We start from the raw sequence: 20,762 nt of genomic DNA on the forward strand, positions 1-20,762 counted from the left end.
ATGACTTTAAATGGTGATTAATATGTTAAACTCTGAAGGGAAGGTGTGTATTTACTCAGTAGATTCATAAGGTGTTGGAAAAGTTAAAGGATAAACAACTTCAGCCTGGAGATTGCATTTTATCTGCAATGATATTTTTTACATTCTTTTTTTCCATCTTATCTCTAAAGAACATGACAAGAAAATGAAAAGAATTCACTTCACATAGGACTAACACAAGACACACGTTTCATCAAGTCTGCTTTTTATTGGCTGATAGAGGCCTGGTGATGGCTCTTTATCTCTGGAACCTTGCCCATTAGAGTCAGAATTAATTTGACCAACACTGTATTAAATTAATGATTATCTTAACAGAAATTATTCAGTTTGAATACCTGTTGTGATAAAGTTGATTCTTTCATCAACCAAGCTTGAGAAAAGAACGGCTTTAGAGATCCAGTTCAGTTCATCAGGTTTTAGCACAAGATCCTGACCATCATAACACATTCTGGCTCTTCAGCTTAAGGGATTTTCTGAAGAAATTTATGTAACGGTTTAGGCTATTTTAATTCTTCTTTCTCCCAAATTCTCCCCTTTACAATATTTCTAGGTCTCATAACTTGTGGTTCAATAATAAAAAAACCTTCTTTAAACTCCTGAGAAAACGGTTAATTTCTGGGAAAAACTTGACATTTTATCAGTTTAGATAATATATTTTGAACATTCATTCCTGTAAGCACGTCATAAATAGAATTAATCTTTGTTTAATCTTGTTTGGGGCTGTTTTTTACTCAACAAAATGATTACTAAATTGACCTTAGAGTGACTAATAATAAGTATAAGCCATGATTTTTTTTTTCTTTTAATAAATGATCATTTGAAAACTTCATTTTGCTTTTAGGTTCATCTTATTTTTGTCTGATAGTAAAATGATCCGAACCATTGGCCGGGGGTGGGGGAAGGGGGCGTGCATGCGTATGTATGCGTGCGTGCGTGTGTGTGTGTGTTTTCCCACTCTAATCATTTACGTTTCACATAGAGAACATAATACATTTATTTCTACAAGCAACATGTTTAGCACCAGTTTTTCCTCCCCTGTTAATATCAAAATAAAGAGAAGAATTGTGTATTTTTAAACCATCCTCAATCTGGGTGTAATGTTAATGTTATATAAGAGTTTAATGTCAGTTTATAAAACTCTCCGGATTCTTAAGCAGTATTCTGAACAGCTGAAGTCTAATTAAATGCATATCAACTGCTGTGCTGTTTTGTTCTTCACATTAATAACCGAGGACTCCATCAAGGTTTCTGCTGTGATATCTGGTGCTTCACTTTTGATCTTGACACAAAACTGTCAGAGAGAGACCGCAATGTTTGTGTTCGCGTTCTCACGTGAGCGAGCGCGCTGCGTCAAGTTAAAAGTATTTAGGCGGAAATGACACAAGCGTTACGTAGTGTTGGGTTTCAAAACAAAAGCAGGCACTTGTTAAAGACAAAGAAATTAAAATTAAAACATAAGCAGATTATCCAGTGTGTTCATTTAGATAAATATTTAACTGTTTAAATTACTTTAAAATGCTGCATTTAAAGTCAAATTCAATAGCTTTTCTGTTTTGTGTCTTATTTTGTAAGATATAACCGGACATTAGTTTATTTATTGGACCTACATGAAGTTGCGCTGCCATGGTATCATAGTCCAGTTCTGTCAGGTTTTGTGTTACGTGCTGCTTTTTTGGGGCTTTAACATCGGTTAGAAACGCCTCTTTTCAACAATATGTGCAGCATTTGCTAAGCTTATTAATGTCTGCAGCTGAAGTGTTATTTTGTGTGGCTGAGGTTATCTGCAAGTCTAGCTAGCTTCTAGAAGCTTTCCGGAAGAGCAGGAGTCTACTTTGAGCCCCGGCTAGTTCACTGACCCTCGTATACATGGCGACTTAGGACACCACCGGGACTTTCTCTAGATTACTTAATTAGTTAAAATGTCACATCTTGACCCAGACGACACCACTCCGTTGCTCCGGGACGATGCAAGCAGGTGAGTACAGAGTTCACAGGGTCCATTTTTACCACCAAGAATGCGTGAAGCCAGATTTTAAATGTGTTTGTATTACTGTATTAAATAATTTTAAACCACAAATCGTTGTTCCTGTCTGGATGCAGCGATGACTCCCAGGATGGGGACTACAGAAGCCGGTGGAGGTCCATCCGGGTCATGTACTTCACAATGTTTCTCAGCAGCGTAGGTGAGGAAAGCTCCCATGACTTTTGTCCCCTTTTGTGCGGACACACCTGGTCTGTCTAGTTCCACAAGACGACTGATCTGAAAACTGGTGACAAATGTGTTGGATAACGTAAATATGAAAAAGGTTTGGCTTTAAAGGGATGGAAAATTAGCAAAAAGGAGCAGAACATTTTTAATAAAACTATACCAGTGGATCTCAATAATAGAAGATAATCAAAAAGATAACTTATTTCAGTAGTTCAGTTTGAAAGCTAAAATTCTGTTCTGGAAATGACCAGATTACTCTTTAAACCAATGCAACAAAGGGCTGTTAATACATACATCATCATTCTCACAATACAGTCTCATCTTTGTCTTTGCAGTACAATATGGAAATTCTGTGGGGTTTAGCTCTGGCCAGTTTGCAGATGAAGCACAATGATACCATGGGTAATGAAAGCTGGTATTAGTAGTGTTGGCGTAGTAGGAACTCAAGTGCAGAATGTACTTTTTTATGAAAAGAGGACTTTAGACCGCTGAGCAACCATCCAGTCCCTGAAAGGACTTCACTTCACAATCCTGTTAGGGGATTTTCATCACACTTTCTCTTCCACTAACTAAATTGAGTGTTAAAGCAGTACTTTGTGACTACAATATTCTTAACATTGACATAGAGGGGATGCTATTTTACAGTCTCTGCAGCTTTGGTCCATGGAGATATGTTTCATTACACTGACTTTTTAGGTTTTATTGATCTTGTGTAACATCCTAAATTCCTGAAAAACTGAATATTAGATTTTCATTAGATGTAATTCACATTTATCAGAATTGCCAGAGATAAACACTTGAAATGCATCACTCTACGTGTAATGAATCTGTATGGATTCACGTTTTGAAACAAATTCTAGGAACTTTTTAATACCAGTTTTTTTTTTTTTTAGATCCATGTAAAATAAAAGTTACATTTTAAACCACTATAAAGTGACAGAATATTAAATTTGCTTTAGGTATATTGTTGTTAATCAGATAAATTACAAGATAACTAACTGTAATGTAAATAAATTAGATACAATAAATACAAATAAAGGAATGAAAACACAGTATCTAGATCTGGCTCTATAAATCAAAGGTGATCAGTTGCAGCAGTGCCTTCTATTAAAACCAGTTTAACCAGAAATACCAGAGCTCAAGACCGTCACATCCACCAGGTTGGACCAGTTGAAGAAAGAAATCTTTGTAAGCAACTAACTATTAGCATAGGATGCTATTCAATCCATCTACCATTAAGTTATTAAACCTGTTATGCAGTGATCTTTTAATAAATCAATACGACTAAATATCAATGCATGGAAGAAAGATCTTGTTGGGTCATTAGTTCTTTAAGCCTGGAAATTGTTCTTCAGATGATAGAAGGCCGACTTTGTAACTGGCTTTATGCATCTATGATGGTTCAGGTCTGAGTCCATCACTACATCTGGAGAGTGGGCTTGATCACGAGTTTCTCTCTGTAACAGATGAAAGTTTTAACTTTGCAACTTCTGTATCCCTTCTAACAAATCCATGTTCACCATCTTTGACAGCTTGTAGATCATCTCCGTTTCTTGTCTCTGCTCAGGTTTCACAATCGTCATCACATCACTATGGCCCTATTTGCAGAAGGTATGGAATGCTTTCAATTTTCAGTTTGTTGGAATTGTTTTTTTATTTTTAGGTTGAGAGAAAGTGTTCGCTTTCTGCATAAAACCACAGTGACCACAAATAAATGGAAAAAAGGGAAATGAAAGAAGTAGTAAAGAAAGTCTTAGAAAATCAGTTGTGGACAAAAATAGAATATTTTGTTCATTTGAATTACCTTTTGAAGAATCATTGTTTAGATATGAGGCATCATTTATTACAAAAAAGACACAAAAAGAAAGATACTTTTTTTTATCCATACTTTTGAAGTTACTTGCTTCAGACAGTGTTGTATTTTAGTAAGTCGGTCTCGTTGTTGTCTCGTGTTGCAGGTCGACAGCAGCGCAGACGCCAGCTTCCTGGGTTGGATGGTTGCAGCCTACAGTCTGGGTCAGATGGTGGCCTCGCCTCTGTTTGGGCTGTGGTCTAATCACCGGCCGCGCAGGGAGCCGCTGGTGTGCTCCATCTTCATCAACCTGGCTGCCAATATCTACTATGCCTACGCGTATCTGCCCAAAACCAATAACAAGTACCACATGCTCATGTCCAGAGCATTTGTTGGCTTCGGAGCAGGTGGGAATCCGTTCTTCTGGCTCATGATTTCTTACAACGCTGAAAATCTGACCTGGTGTTAAATAGAGATGTCTCTGCTTCCATTTCATGCACAGTGATATTCGATTTGTTCCCTTCAGGTAATGTTGCCGTTGGGAGGTCGTATGTCGCCGGGGCTACGTCCCTGAAAGAAAGGACTGGAGCCATGGCAAACATGAGCGCCTGTCAGGCACTGGGCTTCATCCTCGGACCAGGTGCTTCATGCGGAGCTGCTCTGGGTGTGGAGAATAACTCTGAAGAAGAAAGACGTGTTCATGTTCATGTCTGTGTTTGTGGGTTTCAGCTCTGCAGGCATGCCTGTCTTTCATCGGAGAAAACGGCGTCACGGTGAAGTTCCTAGACCTGCAGCTCAACATGTACACCACGCCGGCTTTACTGGCTGCACTTTTCGGACTCATCAACATCCTGCTGGTTCTGCTGGTGCTCAAGTCAGTTTATTTCATCTTTATTTCATGTGTGTGTTGCTATTTCAAAATGTGAGGACAACAAATTCAGAACACATCACTGTTTTCTCCACTGAACCGCTTAAAAATGGACAAACTTTGCTCCACTGAAGTCAGCTCTTGCAGATTGTCTTATTACTTCAATCTGCTCTTTTTTAAATTGACTAATTTTTTGATCTATAAGCATAGTCCATAACACACGGTCAATATATTTTAGCTCAGGACTTTCCAAAAGCTTAATGTTAAACTACGTCATCTATTCTATAACCAGCTCTGACATGGGGTTGGGATCGTTATCCTACTTGAACAACCAGTTTAGTCCAAGTTTCAACCATCAGGCCCACACTGCCCTCAAGTGGAAGAAACTAGCAACTGCTGGAATACCAGTGTGACTGCTGTGAAGTTGCTGCCTTGTTTTTCATCTAAAATCTTTAATATTCTTATGTTTTTGCAACCAGAGAGCACCGTGTAAATGAAGATGGGAAGCACATCAGATCTATCAACTACACCTCAGAAGGTATTGGTTGTCTGAAGTCTTTGTTGCTTATTTTGTTATTTTATTTACACGTTGAACAAAAAAATAGGGTGTATGGGATTTGATCAAATGAGATCTGAATAAGTGGATCTTCTGGAATGAGATTTTTACCTTCAGCTTAACAGTAAGAACTAGTTAGTTTTTTTTGCAACCATACTGCTTAATTTTCTAAAGTTGCTTTTAAATACAGGTAACTGATATTACCAGTCATAAGGGTTCCAACTCTGTCTCTAAATGTATGGAAACAGCCATTGCACGTAAGATTTTAAGTGCGTCATAAGTTAATTAAAACCTGCAGCTTAACTTAAATTGGTACACAAGGTAATAAAGTTAAGAAAAAAAATCCAGATAAGTGTATAGATCAGTTTCAGTTTTTATTTTTAATTATTCAAATGTTCTTCTTCTTTGTTCAGACACAGTCGATATCCTTGATGAATCTGTGGAAACCATCGACCAGGTGGCTGTTGTGACCTCCAACGTGTTGTTCTTCATCGTCATGTTCATCTTCGCTGTGTTTGAAACGTAAGTATTGCACTGAAATATTTACCTGAAATACTCACGCAGGTAAACACACACCTGTTAGCGTGTGTTGTAAACACACAACACACACCTGCTGGGTTGGAGGAAAGTCCTAACAGTTCTTATTCTCCAGAATTGCCACTCCTCTGTCCATGGACATGTTCGCCTGGACGAGGAAAGAAGCCGTTCTGTACAACGGTATTATTATGGTCGGCATCGGATTTCAATCAATCCTGGTGTTTCTTTTGGTAAAAGCAGCCGCTTTGAGGTAAATGCTTCCTGTCTAAACAGAGGATATGTTTTAGTTTGGCTGAATTTGGGTCATGACGAAGTTACTTTCTCTCCTTCCAGGTTTGGGGATCGCCCCGTGTTGCTTGCAGGTTTTGGCATCATATTCTGTGGCTTCATTGTTTTGCTTCCCTGGGGAAATCATTTCCCCAAAATCCAGTGGGCAGGTAATCTGTGGGGAAACAATAGGGGAAATGTTGAGGAAGAAATCTGGATTTGAACTTGAGTTTTTCTTCCTTTCACCAAAATGCAGACCTGAAAAACAACTCTTTGGTCAGTCAAGTGTCTGGGGGCAGTTTAGTTGGCAACGGCACCGTGGAGCCCACAGGCTGCCCGTACGAGCAGACCTGGTGTCAGACCATCCCAGCCATCTACCTCGCACAGTACATCTCATCAGACTTTCTCATCGGGGTGGGCTACCCGGCCTGCAATGTGATGTCCTACACGCTTTATTCCAAAATCCTTGGACCAAAACCTCAGGTGAAAAGTTCGGGAGTGTTTTCGATAAGTTGAAGCAGTTATGATGCGTTCAGTGAGGCTCAGTGTGTTTTCATGTCTCCAGGGTGTGTACATGGGCTGGCTGACCGCCTCGGGGAGCGGGGCGCGAACACTCGGTCCCGTCTTCGTCTCCCACGTCTACACCCTCCTGGGACCTCGCTGGGCCTTCAGCCTCATCTGCGGTATGGTGGTGTTGGGCGTCATCCTCCTCCTCTCAGCCTACCACAGACTCATCGCCTATTCTGTTCGCCACGGAAGGATCGTGGAGTAACAGATTCTCACCACGGAAACTAGCAGGAGTACATGACAACCGATGGTACATTTGTCCAGACTTTCTGCTGTGACAGAATCATTTTGCTGCTTCTTATTTTAAATGTGGGGACTGATCAAATATTAGTTTTTAACTCAGGGTTTTAGTCCTAAATCTTAATAGTAAAGAGATTTTGATGGATTATTTCTCATACCAGAGTGGGAGCTGGAACTGCAACTGACTTTTCACTCATTTTAAAGGCCTGCGACAGAAGTTGACAAACAACATAATAATGTTTTGCTGTTTGAGGATTGCTGGAAATTGGTTTCATGGTTTATATTAAGAATTACCAGTTACACATTTTAACATTAATGCACTGTAAGAAAAATACTGATGTTATTTTTCCTAATTATCTGAATAATACCCGTAGTTTGAAACTATGGGAGTTTTCTCATTCCTAAATTATTCAGAAAATGATTTCTGGATGTGTGTACAGAGATAATGAAGTGAATGAAGCATTAAATTTTTATAGTGAAATTAACTTCCTCTGCTTTACTCCATTATAATGCCATAATCACCTTTTTTTTTTTTACATTTTATTAATAGATTATTGGTATTTGGAAACTGCTTAGTATATTAAGGATATGGATCAGTCAAACACAAAGTTTGGCTACTAGAACAGTTAAATATTCCAACTTCTCACAGAATAATGTGGAGAATAACATTGATTAAAAGCATTTTATAGAATCAAGAAATCACTTAAGTACAATCTGACAGCATGAAGTAGTCTAAAGGTTCTAAGAAAAGAAAAAATGAAAACATGATGCTCCAATCTAAAGATAATTAAGTACACATGAGAAGCTGACCCCCATCTGTCTGGAAAGGATTTGCTTCATCTGTAAAGTTTTGAAAATCCACCAAACGATAGGAAGAGCCATTGTCCACAAAGAAAAACATGCAACATGGCTGAACCAGTCTAGCCTGGTTATTTCTTTAACCCAAAAGAAATAAAACACTTTTTAAAAATTCACAGGTTTCACTTATAAGTTTTCATAAATCAACAATGACAAACATCTCCCATGGGGGTTATTGGCCTCCATAACAGAATGATGTATTTTATCGTGCGATATTCGTGAGGTTAATAGTAAGGTGTTGGAAAAAGGTAAATAAGCAATAAACCTCACTCATTACTTGTTTTGCTTTTAGTTTGCTTTTTGTAAGACTTAATGTTGTTTCCGTGATCAATACTGAAATGGATTCTACTGCTACTTGTCCGGTTTTGCCTACAATACTGAAGTTTTGGAGTAAGCAGAAAATAAAGGGGTAAACACAGGTGGTAATTACTAAAATAACCAGAAGGGGGCGGAATGATAAGTTTCGTTTGTAAACAATGCCTTAAATGATGGGTCGGTGGTGACAGAGTCAATTTGATCTGCCGTCTCGTTTTGGAAAGGAACCGACTTCCGACTCAAACTGCTTGTTTAGATTTTAAAGCAGCGGACATCAGGCAGACACTTACCAGTAATTACTTGTGTTTTTAAGTGTGCTTTAACAGTTTTAATACATGTAATATAAACTTCTGTTATGGTCACTAAATGTGAAGTTGTCGTGGTTACTTACTAAAGCGAAGTGGGTCTGTCAATTAAATATTAAACGTGCTTCTATGTCGTTAGAATAGCCCAGGATCCGAAAGATCCGACTGATGTAGCGCCAAATGATCCGAATCCTGAAACGCCACCGAAACGCCCATTGGCAAAATCCATGACGTCGTGCTTAGCTTTCCTCTTCTTCCTCACCGGATGCTGAGAAGAGTTCAGAGCGCGCCGAGACAAAAACGCAGCTCACGTTGAAAGCTGCTGAAACTGGCGCTTGCTATATTATTTGTTTTAGAAGCTCATTAGTTGATTAGAAGTGTATGAGACGTCGATCTCCGGTGTGTGATACTAAACATGCAGGTATTTAACGATGAAACCGGTAAGAAAATGCTCATTTGGACTTGTTTAGAAGTTGGTGGCTAGTGCAGTTAGCATGCTAGTTGACTCGAATAGATTGGAGTAACACTTAACTTAAATGTAGATAAATGACTTTACCATTAAAGCCTAACCGTTAAAATGCACTGTCTCTCCTGCTTTTCAGAGTTTACGGATATTCATATGATCGTAAGTAACATTTTCACTGTTGTTTTGGTCGTAGTTGAAAGCTAATGGAATGTGTCGCATTGAGCGAACGGCCTTGAAAGTAGCAGCTGTTGTCCTGAATTGAACCTAAAATCTGGCCTCGTTTTCATCCCAATAAACTTTTTCAAAAGACAAAATACACCTACTTATTTTGATCATACCTAAATTTAGCTGATATTTGTTTTTAACCTAAAACATCAATGGAAAGTGTGACTAAATCGATCTTTGCATTTGCTTTGTTCTTTAAATTATGTCTTTTAAAAGTTCAGCACTTCTGTTTTGAGTTTGTATTTAAAAAAATCAAATCCTATTGATAGCTTAGGTAGTTTAACACTAGATGTACTACATTTGTCATTTTTAGTTAATTCAAAACTACATTTGAGGGAAAAATCCAACTTACTTTTATGTTAGCATATTTAAGTTTTGAGAGAGAAATTGGTGGGAGGTGAAATATGGTAGATGTGGTTTTTGTAAACATTTGAATTGCCAATAATTATTTTGGATTATTCAGATTTTTGTTTTGTATTGTGATTCATAAGCAACATTCAAAATGACTTTTATCCTGAATCATTTATGTTAGAAACACGGCTTCATGAACTGTAGACTTGTAGTCAAAATTGTTTCTCTCTCTCTTTAATAGTTTCTTACACTTAATTGAATCTGAAAATTACTCATGTTGAGCACTTTTCACTCAGTAACAACTTCTTCAGCACAAGATGGTAGCTATGTAAAAATGATGCCTTCACTGTTATGAAATAGTGGGATTCTTGAGCTTCTGAGCCGCACATCTAAAGTTGGCCATCTCATTTTGGTCACCAGTTCACTTACTGGTGTATCAATATTTGTTTTATGCAACAAATGGACGAAAATAAGCGTAAACGATTAAATAACCTTTCAAATCTAGCTACTTCCTAAAAATAAACTAATGTCGCAATTTCCCCAGAACTGATGAGTAACTACGTAAAAAGCTTGGCAAGTTGCCTTTTCTTTGCTCAGTGCTGGGAGTTTGCAACATGGCTGCTTCCATTTTGTTTTGTTTTTTTTGTTTTTTTATATGCTAGCATTGTTTTGTAGTTGCTGCTTACTGGTTGTTGTTGTGCATATTTCAACAGAAGCCTTTGTAAGCACAATCTCTGATGTATTGTTTTGCTGAAAGATTGGTTTGTGTGACCTAGAAAAACAAACAACAGTATCTCTGCACTGCTGCTAAGAAATAGTTCTCTTGATTAGTTAACCGGTGATAACAACAATGTAAATGCTGTGTTTCTACTGTTACTTTGTTGTTTAAGCTATTTTTCGCGACTGTTCAACATAATGGATGTTGAGAAGTAAGCTTTATTTTATTATTATTTTTTAGAATAGATTAAATGTATTCTTTTCCCACAGTGGGGAACATTTTTCTGATCAAGCAGTAAGTCAACGGTTTATGTAAACATGCAGATTCAACTGCAGTAAAAGTATAAAAACTAAAACACTGTAAGTAATTATACATTTCACAGGGAAAATATTAAAGATAGCATACATGGATCAAATGTGCAATTGAGTGGGATACTCAATAATAAGATGCCTATATTTGTGTATAGAAAAATAGCAATAGACTATTAAGAACAAATGAAGACTGAAATAATGGCAGAAATGTCATTTAAAATGAGAAACTCTTCAGAGTAAAGTAATGTCAAAATTCTGGAGCAATATTTTTGATGTTGCCTTCAGTAATATATTTCTAGTCAGAAACACAGTTGAAATCACATTGTTTCCTCTTAGATCATCGTCTCAAAAGCTACATTAATCTATAATTTGTGACTTTTTTCCCCACCCCTGCATGTGGCAGTGATTTATTTTGTTTGTCCTGTGGATTTAAAAATGACCGGCACATGAATTCCAGGTTTGCTTTCTTCCTTGTGTTCGTGTGTCACATGCAATAAAAGGAGCTCATCTGTTGAGTTAGGTTTTCCTGGATAACGGAAAGTGAAACCTTGAAAAAGCTCCACGTCAGAATCTTAAATCCTGCTGCAGCCGAAGAATACAAACTAAGGCAGAGCTTCAGACGGCCTTGAAAACTGGATTTAGTTTGACTGTCGAAGTTTTACATTTTTACATGCTGACCTAATCTGACTGTGTGTCCTTCTCTCTCTCTCTCCTGTCATTTAGCAAAAAGTTGTGGGCTTATTTGGTCACAAGCCTCAAATGCAGAGGATAATAACATGTGGCCTTCTCGGTAAGGGAATAAAGAGATGTTTCCGTCATATTCGTCGGTATTTTAGTGTGTAAACGAAAGGTTTTTGCTCCCCGCAGGTATTGAATATGATGCAGAGCTAGATGTGGACGATTATGACAGCTGGGCTCACCGTCGTCACAGCTTTAATCAACATTACGCTCGCAATACTTTGAGCGGAGACCTTACCAGAGCGTCCAGCTCTTCTTATCAGTCCCCTCTACATTACTACTCTTCAGTTCGCGGCAACTCCAGCCCGCCGTCTTATAAAGTTCAGACGAAGGAGAGCGTGAGTGCACCTTTACTCTGCGTTTGAAAGGTTCGATGAAATCCCTCGAATCCGGTTTGACTCGGGTGTCTCTGCTCTGCCGCGCTAGGATTCTGAACGAAAAGCTCGATTATTACAAGAAACTAAAAAGAGCAAAGAAAAGGCAGAGAAAAAGCGGCTTAAGAAACAGGTGAGTGACGGGGTTTTTTTTCGGCGCGAGCCGTGGAGGAAGGGGTGAGATGCTGAGAGACGCTGCGTTTATTTCTGTCCGACAGAAACAGAAGCACAGAAAACAAATGGAGAAGGTGAAACAAAACCCCGGGAAACCTGAAGAGGTGAGCACAACTTCAAGACGAGATGGCGTGGAAATGATCTCTCTGGTTCTTGAATCCTTCACACGTGTTTTCATTGTTGCGCAGGGAGACGCTGCGGAAGAGTCAGAGGAGAGTAAATCTGTTAATGACGATGAGAAGAAGAAGAACTTGGCTGCAGCTAAAGACACAGATAGCGACAGCAGCAGCAGCAGCGGACAGGAATCCAGCGACGACGAAGACGACAAAAATGACTCGCACGATTTCGAGGTACAACTTGAAATGTCTGTTTGCATTTTAGTTGCTAAATCCATTTCAGGGATGCACATTTGAACAAGTTCCATAAAGCTTCCGAAACGGACTTTCACATTCATGCAAATTTTTTACATTTTTTGTATTTCTTTTATACTTATCTTAAGGAACTGGATATGAACAGTTCTTTTGTGACCAAAGCGGCTCTCATAGCGCAGCGTAAAGTGGAGCTAAAGCTCAAATCGGATAAAAAGGACAAAAAGAAGACTCCAGAGAAGGAGAAGTCTAAAAGTGTTCCTGTTAAAACGTCTGAGGATAAAGAGGATGCGAAGGGGGCACAGCAAAAGGTAGGGAGCCTCTCAGAAGAGTCAGATTCAGGAGAAAAATAAAACGTTACATTCTTTAAATGCAGATTTTAAATTTTTATTTTTTAAACAGGATTCTGTCATCCCCAGCGCTCCTTCTGCAGAAGATAATATAAAAATAAGTACCGATCTCGCAAGTAAGTTTCAATCTGTTCAATGTTAAACCTTCACCTTCTTCTCACGGGTCGAACATAACGAAAACATTTTCTCTTTTAGTTATTGGAAATAAATTTGCCAGCACAGGAGATTATGGCATGGCTGTGAAGTATTTCACAGATGCAATTAAGTACAACCCTAAAGAGTTTAAGTAAGAACATGCTACACGAATAAAATAAAAATCTCTTCCAATCACTGGCCTTTATGCAACATTTGAACTGTTTTTTTTGTTGCAGGTTGTTTGGGAATCGCTCCTTCTGTTTTGAAAAGATGCAGGAGTATGAGAAGGCGCTGACGGATGCAGAGTTGGCGCTCAGCGTTTCTCCAGGATGGGTGAAAGGTCTCTTTAGAAAAGGCAAAGCTCTAGCAGGTCTAAAGGTAATAAGATGATGGTGGTCAGTGTGATGTCATTTGTTATGGTTTGTGAGTCCTTTGGATAATTAATCTGACCGTGAGGAGTTTCCACCTACAGTTCAACTCAAATTCTGTTAAAATATTTGATTTATCCGAGAGAAAAACTAAATGTAGGAAGAAAACAGAAACTGGAGTCAAGGACCTCATTTAAAAAAAAAAGAAAACACTGACCATATCAAAAATATTATTAAAACATATTTTAAAAATGAAATTCGGAACACTTCAAGGATTCAAGGGGGAAAAAAACCCCTGCAGCCTGTTCTTGTGTTCACATGAGCAGCAACCCTGTTAAATGTTTCACAGTAAGATTTTTCAGCTCAACATGCATAAAAAATCCAACAATAATTAACCGGTGGGACGAAAGCATACTGCAAGTAATGAGTCGTTCTGATTGTTTGGACGTTTCTACAAAACTCATCTATCTGTCCAGCTTAAAGTATCTGGATTTTTAACGTCAGTCTGGGGGAAAATCCTCTTGACTTTTTGACTCAGCTTATTTTAAGTAATTAAAAGCTTTAGTGTGGCTAAAATCTATATCTGATTGCTCAGTTTTCAGTCTGTTTAAAGTTGAGCAACACAGAGTTTAAAGTCCCAGTTGACTTTCTATGAAGAGCCTCAGTTTCCTGAGGTTTACTCATAACGTTGGGACTGGTCATTCTATAAAGCATCAAATGAATAAATCTTTGTAGAGTTGTACAGAATTGGGAAGCCGTGAAGCTTTAATATAATTATCCTTCTCGATGTTTTTGCACGTATACGGTGCTTTATGAGCAGCTTCTAATCAGTTCAGGTTGTTCCGACTCCTCACTGTGACCTTGTGTGAACATCACCGAGTCGTGACGTCTGCTCATACATGTTTTGACTGATTGTCAAAGCAAACCCCTGGCGCTCTCAATTCAGATTAAGCGAATGGTTTTATCTCTTTTCTTCCAGAGGTATAAAGAGGCCGCTGATGCCTTCAGGGACGTCCTGAAACGAGAGAGTTCCTATGCAGAGGCGGCCCAGGAGCTCATGCGGGTTCAGATAATACAACTAATGGTGTGTGTGTGACGGAGAACTACATTGTTAAATTTAAAGCAAAAATCCTGAAGATGTACAGGTGGGACTGTTCTGCTGGTTTCTCCTGACTACTTCTTCTTCTTCTTCTTCTGTTCAGGCGCACGGTTTTACCCGGGAGCAGAGCTCCAATGCTTTAATCATTCATGGTTCTGTAGATAAAGCCTTAGAGGTTCTGTCTAAATTACACCGTCCACCAGGTGAGTCCCAAAGCTGCCGATTCTGGACTGCAGCTTAAATAACTTGAGAGAATCGTGGACAGTTCCACCTAAGCAGCGCTGATTAAAGGCCCTTTTTGTGTTTTCAGGAGCCGTTTTAAATGGATCTCTCCCACCGGCTCAACTAGCAAACGTCACCGGAGTCTCTCCTGTTCTCTCTGCTAATTCTAGTCCTGCGCCTGTTGCTTCTGCCCAGTCACATGATGCAACTAAGAAACCTCTTCTGGACAAACCCTTAGGCCTCGTTCAGAATATACCCAATGTTGACAATCGGACTAAGCCTGCTTCTAACCAGGCTGGGAGGATAAATAGTGATAGAACCCCACCGTGAGTATCTAGTGTCTTTCATCGGTAGTTTGGAGAGTTTGAATTCATCACTTCCTGTTATGAGAAAAGTCACGAGCTGGTCAAAACTTCAGTTCTATTCAACATCATCATTTTTTAAATTTTTTTTATTTAACATGTTCTCTTTTCTCCAACAGGGAGTTGTTTCCAGTTTGGGTGGGAAACTTGTGTTTTCCAGTAACTGAAGCCATGATTAGCAAGCTGTTTAGCAAGTAAGAAATGTTTGTGTAAAACTCCCACTGGGCATGGGTTGGTCCGAGACCTGGCGCGATGAATACTGCGTAAAAATACAATTTTGGTATTTTATTAGCACAAAAACATGATCAAATTGCTTTTATTTGGGGAAAAAGCAACAATATTCCTGCAGCTGCAAAAATAAATATTCCGGTTACGTTCATATTTTTGGAGTCCCCATGGCAACAATAGGGTAATGAGTTTTCTTTCACTTAAAGGTAATTTGAAACACGGACGGTTAAATTCCACTTCTGTCACAATTAAACGTGAGATAAATGAAATGTTACTGTCAGCTAAAATTGATAATATTAACTTTTTTTTTTTTTTTAAGCAATTTGAGATGTACACAGTGGTGAAAAACTAAATCAAATAAACACGATTTTTAGTTGTTTTTAAGCAAATTAGATTATGGTGCCTTTTAAGTGTTTAATCTGATATTAGCAGCTGGAGTTTAACCCTTCATGGTCCTGTAGGCTGTTTGCATCCCAGATGTGCTTTCAACAAAAAGCATCCACTGTGAAAAACCTTTGTTTTATTTAAACCAAGTAATTTTTAAAAGATTGATACTGGTCGCCTAACTTCACTTCTTCGATGTGTTTTAAATGCATCCAGAGAAGTGGATCAATTTAAAATCCACTTCCTGAATTTTCTGAACTCTGTCCTTTACAGGGCCGGTCCGGTCTTCAGCGTGAAGCTTCTTACCGTCAAACGTTGTGCCTTTGTGAACTTTACTAAACAAGAGCACTGCGATGAAGCCATCAGACGCCTTCATGTAAGTATATATGCAACTTTATGCTGGATTTATGACAAAACCTGAGGCTTTTTGAGTCTGGAAAAGTATATAATTTGTTGATTTGCTTGTCCAGGTTTGATCTAAAATTTTAATAGATAAAGGTGAGACATAGTTTTTGTTAAATTGTGAACTTTAGAAAGTCTAGCGCAAAAAATGTGTCCTTCTCGACCCCCACACGTCCATTTTCTAGTCGAAATGAACGTGTGCAGGGCTCTGAAACCTTTAGGGTTTTCAGAGCACAATGCAAAGCAATTTAAAAGAAACATTGCGAACCCAGTCTGACATTTCTGAAAAGTTACCTGAAGGAGGCCGACGTCATCAGAAATGACGGATATTTCAAGCACATATATCGTGCAACATCTTTTTTTCCTGCAGCAATGCATTGCTGACAGTGAACGTAAAGAAAACCTGTGCATGAATAAATCTGAGGAAGTTCTGTTTTAAATGCAGAAATGCCATCTCTGCTAAGTTAAGCCGCTGAATCCTCTGCCCATCCTGCACTGCGGCGGGTTTTTGTTTTTGATGCATTGTTGTATAAAGTGACTCGGCCTGGTCTGTGCAAAGAAAAATAAAAATCTACTGAAAGATTGAAATGTGCAGAAACTGCTAAAAGCTACAAACCTCCAGAGTTCAATCTATTAGAAAATTAGAATATTGTATCGGTTGAACAAAAAAATGTTAATGTCAGCCAGATGAAAAGAATATGCATTCAGTTCTTGGTCAGGGTTTACTTTTCTTGAATTTTGTCTCCAACATGATTATTAAATCCTGGAACTGTCCCCGACTTTCATGCTCCTTTTTATTCCAGGTTTTGTGATGAGCTGACTTCGAGCTTTGAGTTTTGTTTAAATATAATTTCTGGAATAAATGACCTTTTCAGTGGTTCTCTAACTTGCCATGTATTATCCGTTTTTTTTTTTTTTCAGGGTTATGATCTGCAGGGCATAAAGATAGCTGTGAGATACCCGGACCACATTCCTCAAGGGATGGGCATCTCCAGGTCTGCGCTCAGAGCTCGAGATCTACATTGTGAGAACTTCAGGTTAGTGTTAAACATTTTGGGGAGAATTCAAATTTAATTGCATTTATTTAGTTTCTTAAATCAGTTATGTAATGCCATCTGTTTTCTCAAGAGAAAACCTATTTCACCCTGAATTATTGGTGACTGAAATTCAGCTAACGCTACAAAAGGCAAACCTTTAAATGTAAAAAAAAAAAATGTATATATATTTTGTTTGCAGACGACGGGAAGAAGGCGGTGGGAAACCAAAGATGTTTTCGTGATCACAATCCAGACCCAGGAAGCCTCTGATTCATCAAAATATGATCAATAGTCGCAGAATATCTTAACGCTGTTACTTCCAGATGAAACGATGGTGTTCTCCAAACTTTAAGGTTTTCCTGCCCGACACTTTTACTCCTGTTAAGCCTCAGAAATCTGACTCTTCTGTATTATCACAGGTGACTCTCATTAATCCAAATACGGGCTATTATTATTGTTGGGATTTTTTTTTTTTTAAAGCTATAATTTAAAACAGAATTGTCTTAATGGTCATTTAAAAGTCTTAAAGTTCAGAAGAAGGTCACCGTTCTATTTTGAATGTTGCCATATATTATTAGTGCCAGTGACTCCAAGTATTGATGAAGTACAACACCAGTTTGTTAATCACCTGCTTACAGTATTAAATTGATTAAAACATATTGAAGGCGTCATGATGTTCAGGAAGTAAGACGGATATATAACAGGTATACTTTACATTGATCTTGTACTCATATGGATCTTTTAGAAGAATCTCTGCCTTACATGCACAGCCTGCATCATTTCTGTATCCAATTTATTTCTTTTTTTTTCTAAACTTAAAATACATCAATTGTTCTCATTTGCATAAGGACAGTTCTATGCATCCTGTTATAAGCTTGTTTTTTTTTTTTTCCTTCTAGACTGAATAGCTGTTTTTTCTCTTTGATTTGTCATTAGTGATTGACCATGATGAGGTTGTGCAAACTTGCACATTTATTAACCAGGTGGCTATTCCTAATGTGAAAATTAAAGATGCTTTATTAATCTGAAGTTTGTGTCATAACTTAAAATGCCTTCCCTTTGAAGGAAACCAACATGACGGGTTCTAATGCAAGGAACCCTGAAGAATCACATATTTGGCTGTAAAGAGCAGCAGCAAAAGCAAAGGGGGTGGATTAGCAGTGCTCTACAACAACTGATGCGACTTGTGACATTTAATTTTACTTTGGGAGGGATATTATTAAATTGAATTGATATAATGCAGTCACATTTTCTTAAAGATAAAAAGACAAAAGAAGCGACCAGTGAAGAAGCGACACTAAAGAGTGAGCTGTATGAGTGACATGGAGATGGCTGGTGTAGGTGGACTCTGTTAAAACAACCTGGGCTTCTGTTACCTCGGCACAGGCTGAACGCCTCCAGGCCTCACCGACCGCATGGATGCACATGCGTGCAAAGAGAGCCCTGATCTGGAGCTGGGAGCATGCTGCTCAAATGGCATTTTAGAAAGTAGCGTTTCTAACATTGTGGCCTAAAAAGTATCTGCTCCGCCTGCTGTAGCCAGATTTCTGTGAGCTTTTTGTGTTTTCACCCTGCTGAACACGAGGGAGTGTTCAGAGATTCCAGGAGGCGCCAAATGGAGATGAGGGAGACGCTTTCTCCCACAGGTTCAAGGTTCAATATCTGTCAACACTTAAGTGAAGAGTTCAAGTCTTGCTCAGGTTGAAGACTCCCAGGCCTCTGCTGAGAAGCTGCATTGAGATGGTAACTTTTTCTGTCCAGATAGAACAGACTGAGTGAAGGCTACACACGTCTGCCTGCTGTTTCTATTGCAGGAATGAATAAAGTGCTGGTTAAGTGAAAATCATAAATCTCTGCTTGGCATCAATGTTGTGTCTTATTATTATTTTTTTTCAGTTGCCAGCATTCCCACATTTGTCTTTTTTTTTATTAAATAAAGTTTAATTTATAATCATGAGCTGATTGAAGGTACAATTATTTAACCGTATATCTTGCCATAATTGTCTATTGGTGCAATTTATTTATTCTTCCTTTATCATTGTTACACAAACCAGCCTCCTGCTACGTAGGTTTGGTACAAATACAGGATTTAACTAGGCTAGTTCTTAAATTAGAGGCAATACAGAGCACTTTGGAGGCTGGATGAAAAAACTCAACTTTTTGGTTCGGTCTTAAAAAGTCATTTTTGAGCAATTTAAGTTGTGATTTCTGTCGCCGTCTATGAGCAGCCGGCGAGCGAAGGGTTGTGCAGTTTCCCTTTGAGAAACTGAATCAGTCATAGGTAGGAGGAAAATGTCAAAGTGACATCCAGATCAATAGCAGGAATTGGGTTTTTGCACAAGAACATTCTGTTGGAGCAACGAGCAATTTAACTGGACTAAGTTACATTATGACAAGTTAAATCCGGAAAATGAACCATTAGTGCTGCCACAGAAAGTATGAGTGGGCAGGAGTCAGAAACTGACAATCATAAGAATATATTTAATTCATTAAAATATAATGAGTGTATTTATGTGGCAGCCTGTCAATCTGGAATTGACTATAGGGCAATTTAAACAAGTTAACATCAATCACTCTGTGTAAAAGTTAAGGAAGTGGAGACATGCTGGCCACAATGCACAGCGCAATGTTTAGAGACAACCAAGATTACTGAACTCAGAAACCTTTAACGTAAAGTGATCATGTAAAGAAATGTGAGTCACCTTGATCCACAGCAAACTGTGAGCCTTTTAATGATGGGTTTATGGATCTCAGTGAACACTGCAACCTTTAAACAAAAATATCCCAGCACCTTTCATAAATTCTAACTCCATATTGTCTCTCTAATTATTCTCAAGTCAGAGTAAATTAGCTAAAATATTCTGTAATACGGACATTTTTTCCCTCTCAAATTCTGACTCAAGTTGGTTTTCTGTGTTTTTGCTAGAAATGTGCCATTTAATCCCAACTGATACAGCATTTAACTTGCAAAACTGACAGGATGCACAACGTCTTTATAAGCTTGAATCAGCGCTGCAATAGTTTTCACCAAAAACGAGGCATTCGTCTTATTCTCTGAAGGCCAGTAGGTGGCAGCACCGACCTTTTGTTGTCACGGCAGTGAAACGTCATCGCTGAAACTTTGCTCAGATGCAAGTCAAACCATTCTTGTATAAAAACTCACACACACTGATATGATTGGTGCTGTATACTAATTATGTTTCCTGAGATTCCAGTGAAAACAGACAGCAGGTCTGCAGTTAAAGAATTACGTAAAAAAAAAAAAAAATGCTGCTGTGCTTTAACACTGATTTGACTACACTTCAAAACAAACCTAGATTACATTACAATTTATGTTTAGCAATAAAAGTATAAAGTGAAGAATTTAATGATGCGTGACATAATAAAGCGTGCCCTAATCTACTTTATTAGGTGTATGCAGGATTTCTAAATGCTTTGTGATCACCTGTAGAAGAGCTAAAACTGAAGGCAGATACAATCTCAACACACGGATATCTATTGTAGAATCAGACGTCAGGAGAGACGTTTTTAATCTACCTGAAACTCTCCTCACCAAATACACAAAGACATGATGCTGCTGTAACAGACACTGAGGCCGTTTCTGCTGCAGACCCAAACCGTAACGCGCAAAAAGTACATTTCAAGGCCTGGGATTTTATTTATAAGTAATTAATTAAATCGGCCTGATCTTTACCAGGTTTTAAAATCACTTACATCCAGGTTTGAGCCTACAAAAACACCAAACAGATTGATCAGATTATATATGAAAAATGAAGCCCTAATAATAAAAAAAAAAAGTTGTGAAAAAAAATGACATGCACCTTTGCTGCTTCCAGTGGGTTTAATTGTGAAACTAGCAGCCAGTTGCTGACCACCTCTGCAGAAGCAGAAGACCCG

At 38.4% G+C, this 20,762-nt stretch overlaps 2 protein-coding genes across 3 annotated transcripts; both read left to right on the forward strand.

The window, feature by feature from the left end:
- Positions 1-1,627: 1,627 nt before the first annotated feature.
- Positions 1,628-7,560, forward strand: mfsd8 (major facilitator superfamily domain containing 8). The gene is made up of 12 exons (XM_008435677.3): positions 1,628-2,014; positions 2,140-2,222; positions 3,816-3,859; positions 4,207-4,447; positions 4,567-4,680; positions 4,770-4,914; positions 5,388-5,446; positions 5,878-5,986; positions 6,117-6,251; positions 6,335-6,438; positions 6,525-6,751; positions 6,834-7,560. Exons 1-12 carry the CDS (start codon positions 1,959-1,961, stop codon positions 7,038-7,040), a joined length of 1,524 nt encoding a protein of 507 aa, XP_008433899.1. The 5' UTR covers positions 1,628-1,958; the 3' UTR covers positions 7,041-7,560.
- A 1,249-nt stretch (positions 7,561-8,809) lies between these two features.
- LOC103480653 (uncharacterized) lies at positions 8,810-17,894 on the forward strand. Of its 2 annotated transcripts, none has more exons than XM_008435678.3 (18): positions 8,810-8,974; positions 9,156-9,178; positions 11,348-11,414; positions 11,492-11,700; positions 11,789-11,869; positions 11,955-12,014; positions 12,099-12,260; positions 12,410-12,589; positions 12,681-12,744; positions 12,824-12,914; positions 13,000-13,141; positions 14,111-14,215; positions 14,334-14,433; positions 14,541-14,778; positions 14,934-15,008; positions 15,700-15,802; positions 16,750-16,865; positions 17,065-17,894. In XM_008435678.3, exons 1-18 carry the CDS (start codon positions 8,935-8,937, stop codon positions 17,105-17,107), a joined length of 1,899 nt encoding a protein of 632 aa, XP_008433900.2. In that variant the 5' UTR covers positions 8,810-8,934; the 3' UTR covers positions 17,108-17,894. The 2 variants fall into 2 exon arrangements, with proteins under 2 accessions (XP_008433900.2, XP_008433901.2); XM_008435679.3 differs by having other exon boundaries at positions 8,811-8,993.
- The last annotated feature ends 2,868 nt before the right edge of the window (positions 17,895-20,762 follow it).

This window comes from Poecilia reticulata, chromosome 18, assembly GCF_904066995.2.
Source record: "Poecilia reticulata chromosome 18, P_reticulata-male-v2, whole genome shotgun sequence".
Taxonomy (NCBI): Eukaryota; Metazoa; Chordata; class Actinopteri; order Cyprinodontiformes; family Poeciliidae; genus Poecilia; species Poecilia reticulata.